Source organism: Sinocyclocheilus anshuiensis, unplaced genomic scaffold (assembly GCF_001515605.1).
Source record: "Sinocyclocheilus anshuiensis isolate Anshui unplaced genomic scaffold, SAMN03320099.WGS_v1.1 scaffold2375, whole genome shotgun sequence".
NCBI lineage: Eukaryota > Metazoa > Chordata > Actinopteri > Cypriniformes > Cyprinidae > Sinocyclocheilus > Sinocyclocheilus anshuiensis.
Genome location: NW_015541652.1, coordinates 48,270 through 54,671, shown reverse-complemented (window position 1 = coordinate 54,671; position 6,402 = coordinate 48,270). Strand labels below are relative to the sequence as shown.

Here is a 6,402-nt window from a genome sequence, read left to right as displayed (position 1 = left end):
CACACACACACTCTCTCACACACACACACTCTCACACACACACACACACACACCCATACTCTCTCTCTCACACACAAACACACACACACACACAAACACACACTCTCACTCACACACACACACACACACGCTTGACCTTCATCGTGGCGTGTTTCTGCTCCTGCAGAAGGAGTATCGTAAGGATCTGGAGCGTGAGATCAGAGGGAAGGGAACGGACGTCACAGCAGACAGTCTGGACATCCAGAGAGCGAAGAAAGCGTCTGAGATCAGCAGCAATGTGAGTGACGGATCAAACACACACACACACACTCACGTGATAAAAGACACATGGACTGACCGTGTGTGTGTGTGTTTCAGGTGTCGTACAGACAGGCGTCTCAGCACAGAGAATCATCATACGGTACAGTGACAGACACACCTGCGCTGCTGCACGCCGCTTACCTGAGAGACGTCTACAGTCAGGTCACATGACACACACACCTGTCCGTCTGTCCGCAGTACCTGTTAGAGGACTAGAGCTGGTGTTCACGTGTGTGTGTGTGTGTGTGTGTGTGTGTGTGTGTGTGCAGAAGAAGTACCGCGGTGACATGGAGCGTCTGAAGAGCTCGTGTTCTGCTGCTTCAGACACACCAGAGATCCAGAGAGTGAAGAACAACCAGCGCAACATCAGCGCAGTGAGACACACACACACACACACACTGATCATGCTGTTCATCACATGACCGTGTACTGGACACGTGTGTGTGTGTGTGTGTGTGTGTGTGTGTGTGTGTGTGCAGCTCTTCTACACGTGGGACTCGCGGCTGATGAAGGGTCTGAGGTCAGCGATCACTGACACTCCAGAGATCAATCTGGCTCGAGAAAACACCAAGAACGTCAGTGACGTGAGTAACATGCGGTGTGAGTTTGATCTCATGTATCCACCTTATTTTTCAACGCAGAAGTAAGCTGTTTTCTGTGAATGTGCGAGACTTCCGGTTCATTAGCTGCTGCAGGGAAATAACGAGAAGAATAACAAAGTGCAGTAAACTGATAACACTACAAACCAGTGTGTTCATAATTAAGATAATACATTACCACAAAATACCACAAATAATGTGGTAAGACACACCAGTTTGCAATACTGTGTGTAACAATGGTTGGAAGCGAATGACACCGGAAGCCAGACACATTACATTTACAGTTAAGGTGGATAATGTGTGCATCTGTCTCCTCCCGAGTATAACCATACATGGAGCTTATAACACCTCAAATTACTATGACCTCATCTACATATCATTTGCATATGCATATTCCCATCAGTGTGATGTTAACAGTTGCCTATAATACACAGGACATTCAGAGATCTGTACTGCCGTCACATCACACTGCTAAAATCATTCCATGTCTTGTTTTAGAATAAAAGTATCCAAAAATCCATAAAGCAAAGTACATTTGCCCAAATTGTATCAGATACTTTTTAGAGGAGAATTATTCTCATTCATTCTCATTGGGAAAATGTTTTCATTGTTTTAAACAAACCAAATGTATGCTGTTTTGTCCAAAAAATGGCAGCATATTTTGGGATGTTTAGGTATTTTGACTGGAAACACGCACACGCGTGAGCTGGTGTGCGTGATCTTCCGCAGGTTCAGTACAGGGAGTCTGTCGGATCCGGAACAGCCGTGACTGACACTCCTGAGATGGAGCGCGTGCGCAGGAACCAGCGCAACATCAGCGACGTGAGTCTGTCTGTGTGATTGACACCTGTCAGTCATCTGAGTCTGATTCACATCTTCATCATCATCATCCTCCTCCTCCTGCAGGCCAAATATAAGAAAGCGGTTGATCCGGTCAGTGTGGGAGTGACACCAGAGCTGGAGCGGGTCAAACAGAACCAGCAGAACATCAGCACGGCATGAACACACACACACACACACACACACACACTCACTCACAAACACTCTCACACACACACACACACACACTTACACACACACACTCACAAACACTCACACACACACACACACACACACACACACACACTCACACTCACACACACACACACTCACACACACACACTCACAAACACTCACACACACACACACACACACACACACACTCACTCACAAACACTCACACACACACACACTCACAAACACTCACACACACTCACTCACAAACACACACACACACTCACAAACACTCACAAACACACACACACACTTACACACACTCACAAACACTCACACACACACACACACTCACTCTCATGTTTATTTTAGATCTGTGTGGCAGCAGCAATATACAGTACATAAATCAGTAAATGCACTGCTCTGTTGTCTCTGAGGCTGGGACTCTAAACAGTGTTCTGTGCTCGTCTGTGCAGCCAAACACAGAACAGTTAGCATGCTTCGCTCAAACTTTCTCCATGGCATTAGAGCTGCTACACCGCTGTCGCTTGCGAAATCAAAATGACGGCGCCGTGGGTGGAAACTTACAGATTAAGAGGCGGTAATATTATAATGAGATCCCTTTGCCACGTCACCAAGAGAGCGAAATCAGACGCGCTGGTTTTCTCAGACGCTTGCAGAAAAAGGCTTCCCAAAACAAAGTTACTGGGTTAATCTTTTTCACGTTTCCTTGGTTGGTAGATGCACCGGAGACCTGATTATAGCACTTAAAACCTGGAAAAGTCAGATTTTCATGATACGTCACTTTTAAAAAAAGCGTGTGTGTGTGTGTTTCAGGTGCAGTACCAGCGCAGTTTGCAGGAGGTCAAAGGTCGCTCCTGCTCAGAGTTGGATACGCCTGAAATGAGGCGTGTGCGGAAATCTCAGGATACTGTTTCCATGGTAGCAGGACTGTGGCAATGCCTGCGTGTGACATCACAGCATTAACACGTGACTGACACGCCACACGGGTGACGAACGATAACACGCGTGTGCTAGAAAAGACTCATGAGTTCATCAGAGACCAAACCGCACCGTAACACACACCTGCAGTGTGTTTGCATGAGTGTGTGTGTTGTTGTGTGTGTGTGTGTGTGTTTGCATGAGTGTGTGTTGTTGTGTGTGTGTGTGTGTGTGTGTGTGTGTGTGTGTGTGTGTGTGTGTGTGTGACGTTCTCTCTCTCGCTCTCTCAGGCGAAGTATCACGAGGAGTTCGAGCGCTCGCGGGGTCGAGGTGCCACACACACCCTCGATGAGCAGCACATGGCACGTCTCCATGGAGACCATCTGATGGGCGCTGGCGACAGTTACCATGGCGTCCAGCCGCAGGTGGTTGAGATGGACCGCAGATCAGCAGGAGCCGCTGGTCAGTCCATCACAAATACTCATGTTTATTTTTAATGTTGATACTCATGTTTAGTTTTAGACATTGTGTGCAGCAGAAGAATGTTTGATGTTCATCGTGGTGGTGCTTCTCCATTCACAGACACATTTCATTATCAGTTACGATTTGTTGAATGCATTGGTTGTTGCAGGTTGACGTGAAGGTTGTGTCATGTAAATAATCGTCATTTGATCAGTTTTCATCTCTGAACATGTTTTGTAGCTGAGGTTTTGCTCTTCATTGGTTGTTGTGACAGTTTCATACGCTTATCAGTCAGAGGTTTGGGTTTGGTAAGATTTTGCAGTGTTTTTGAAAGAAACACTGCTCACCAAGCCTGCATTTATTTGATAAAAAATACAGTAAAATTGTGAAATATTATTCCGATTTCAAACAGCTGTTTTCTGTGTGAATATCTGTTAAACTGTAATGTATTTCTGTGATGCGCAGCTGTATTTTCAGCATCATTACTCCAGTCTTCAGTGTCACATGATCTTCAGAAATCATTCTAATATGCTGATTTGCTGCTCAAGAAACATTTCTGATTATTATCAATGTTGAAAACAGAATATTTTTGTGGAAACTGTGATGCATTTTATTTTTCAGGATTCACAGATGAACAGAAAGTTCAAAAGAACAGCATTTATTTGAAATAGAAATCTTTTGTAACATTATAAATGTCTTTACTGTCACTTTTGATCAATTGAATGCGTCCTTGATGAATAAAAGTGTTAAACACTAGTGCACATGACACATATAATCCTGAAGCTGCTGATTGATCAAATCACCTTGACCTTTGACCTGTGTGTTGTGCTGAAGAGCTGAAGGTCTGGAGGACTGATCCGGGATCCATCTTTGACTTTGATCCAGTGGAGGACAATATTCAGTCTAAAAGCCTGCGCAGGATGATGGGTACCGCAGACACACGACTGTACACTGACCATCAGCCGCGGGGTATCTGTGTGTGTGTAACGCGTGTGTGTGTGTGTGTGTGTGTGTGTGTGTGTGTGTTAGAGCGTGGCCCCCAGCAGTCGGTGTGCAGTTCTCCGGGCTCAGAGCTCTGGGCCGATCGCAGCGTGTCTGTCTGCAGCAGCGCTTCTGCACTGCAGGACCGATCCACTTCAGGCAAGATCACGGACGCATGCCGCTGAAATAACACACGCGTGTGTGTGTGACTCCGACTTCAGCGATCAGATTCACTCCTTCACTCTCACTAACGATGATCAGGGTTTCCGTCCGCAGGTGTGATGAAGCAGGTGAAGTCTGCAGTGTTTGACTCTGTGTTTGTGTTGTTCATCACAGGTGTGTTCCAGCATCACTCCCATCATCCTCAGCAGGGTTACGGACACAGCGTTCAGTCTCCTCCACACTCCATGGTGAGAGAGAAACAAGCCTCAACTTTATAACTATAACTATATATAAGCTGTATAAACACGAGTGAAGTGCCAAACAGAGCTGGTAGTAACTGATGACATGTGATCTGGTTTACGTAATCAGATTCTTAAAAGTAAGCACTTGTAATTCGATTAAATTACATTTTAAAATACTCGTAATCCGACTACAGTTACTTTTATATTGATTACATATTATTCACACAATAGCATTATATCATGCATCATTTATTGATTCTCCCTAATTCCTCTTTTTCATCTTTTAAATGTTCCTTTCTAAAATATCCTACCGCTTATATACACTCAGAAAGTCTTCAGTTTCACACAGAGATCAGTCGATACAGTCATCTGACCACACAGCATTTACAGAAATCATTTTTCAATTTTAAGAAATGTTTTCTCAGTGTTTCTGTAATGATGAATACATTCATGTTTATTTGAATTATCACTCAGTAGGTTATTTAACCATGTATTACTGTGTCTTTTGAAGGCTTTTTTCGATCAAACACATTAAAATGCTCATTCACATTATTTGTTATTTACATGCAATGCAGGCATTCCCAAAAAATTTTTGGCCGAATCTCTTTAACCAAATATATTTACTTGAATTGAGATTTTAAGGTAATAAGTTAATTATTCAGTAACACATTTGCATGTTCACGGTTCTCTGATGTTGTTAATGGTCAGATGACATGCAGGTAAACAAATTATTACATTTTTTTTAGTAAGTGTTTTATTTTGATTGTTATTTTAAAATTATTTATTTTACATTTTTAATTATTAGTTTTTCATTAAACTCGTGAACCCCCTGCAGTTCACGAACCCCAGTTTGGGAAACCTTGACATAATGTAGCCTACTGTTTAGTGCACTTCATTATATCAATAACAAGAAATCTAATATATTTTCTTTTTCTTTGCATTTTTATATCAGTATGGTGCGGGATTATCCGATTTAAATCAATATGATAAATGAGTTGGGTCAAAAGTAATCTAAAAGTAGTCTGATTAAAATGTGTAATGTAATGGATTACGTCACTAACTAAAGCAATAACCCCCCGTGAAGCTGTGGTTTACAGTGAATTTATAACAGCTAGGGGGTGTTGTTACGCACGACGTGAAGCGGAGTTATTAACAGTGTTGGGGAAAGTTACTTTTAAAAGTAACGTGTTACAATGTTGCGTTACTCCATAAAAAAAGTAACTAATTATGGTAATTCGTTACTTTTTATGGAAAGTAATGCGTTACGTTACTTTTGCGTTACTTTTTAAATCTGGACAGGGCTTGCTTGTTTGTTTTTAAAATAAAAAAGTTCAATTTTTGGCAAATATAAAAGCGTTTTCACACCAGAAGTGAAATGAATAAGCCTCAGGCTGAAGGGAAAGTAAATGTACGTCTGTACAGTAGAACGCAGAAGAAGACATTTCAACAATTAATTCATTCATTCATAGAGTAATTTGTGCTTATTAGTACGGTTGAACTGGATCATCGAAGGTCAGAAGCTAATAGAATGGGATTAAATACATAAAGGATATTTGTGTTTAACATTTAATTATTGCAGGTTTGCGTCATATTCTGAGTTGCATTATTTTTATTCATTTTGAGGAATACTGAATCTGTGTTTTTATTTTTTTTGAGTGAGATGAATTAATGCATATTCATATTTATTTTAGAACTACAGTAACATCTTCTGATTTCTCTCA

At 42.0% G+C, this 6,402-nt stretch overlaps 2 protein-coding genes across 2 annotated transcripts in view; both read left to right on the top strand.

The window, feature by feature from the left end:
• Positions 1-3,058, top strand: part of LOC107690865 (nebulette-like) — a 22,703-nt gene extending 19,645 nt beyond the window's left edge. The window contains exons 16-22 of the mRNA XM_016489284.1: positions 167-277; positions 358-462; positions 570-674; positions 780-884; positions 1,629-1,721; positions 1,806-1,895; positions 2,730-3,058. Of these exons, the coding sequence (XP_016344770.1) occupies positions 167-277; positions 358-462; positions 570-674; positions 780-884; positions 1,629-1,721; positions 1,806-1,895; positions 2,730-2,879 (759 nt within the window). The 3' untranslated portion in view covers positions 2,880-3,058. The remainder of the gene's footprint in view (positions 1-166; positions 278-357; positions 463-569; positions 675-779; positions 885-1,628; positions 1,722-1,805; positions 1,896-2,729) is intronic.
• Positions 3,059-3,060: 2 nt separating this feature from the next.
• Positions 3,061-6,402, top strand: part of LOC107690867 (nebulette-like) — a 5,114-nt gene continuing 1,772 nt past the window's right edge. Inside the window, exons 1-3 of the mRNA XM_016489285.1 lie at positions 3,061-3,296; positions 4,131-4,436; positions 4,614-4,687. Coding sequence (XP_016344771.1) covers positions 3,194-3,296; positions 4,131-4,436; positions 4,614-4,687 — 483 coding nt within the window. The 5' untranslated portion in view covers positions 3,061-3,193. The remainder of the gene's footprint in view (positions 3,297-4,130; positions 4,437-4,613; positions 4,688-6,402) is intronic.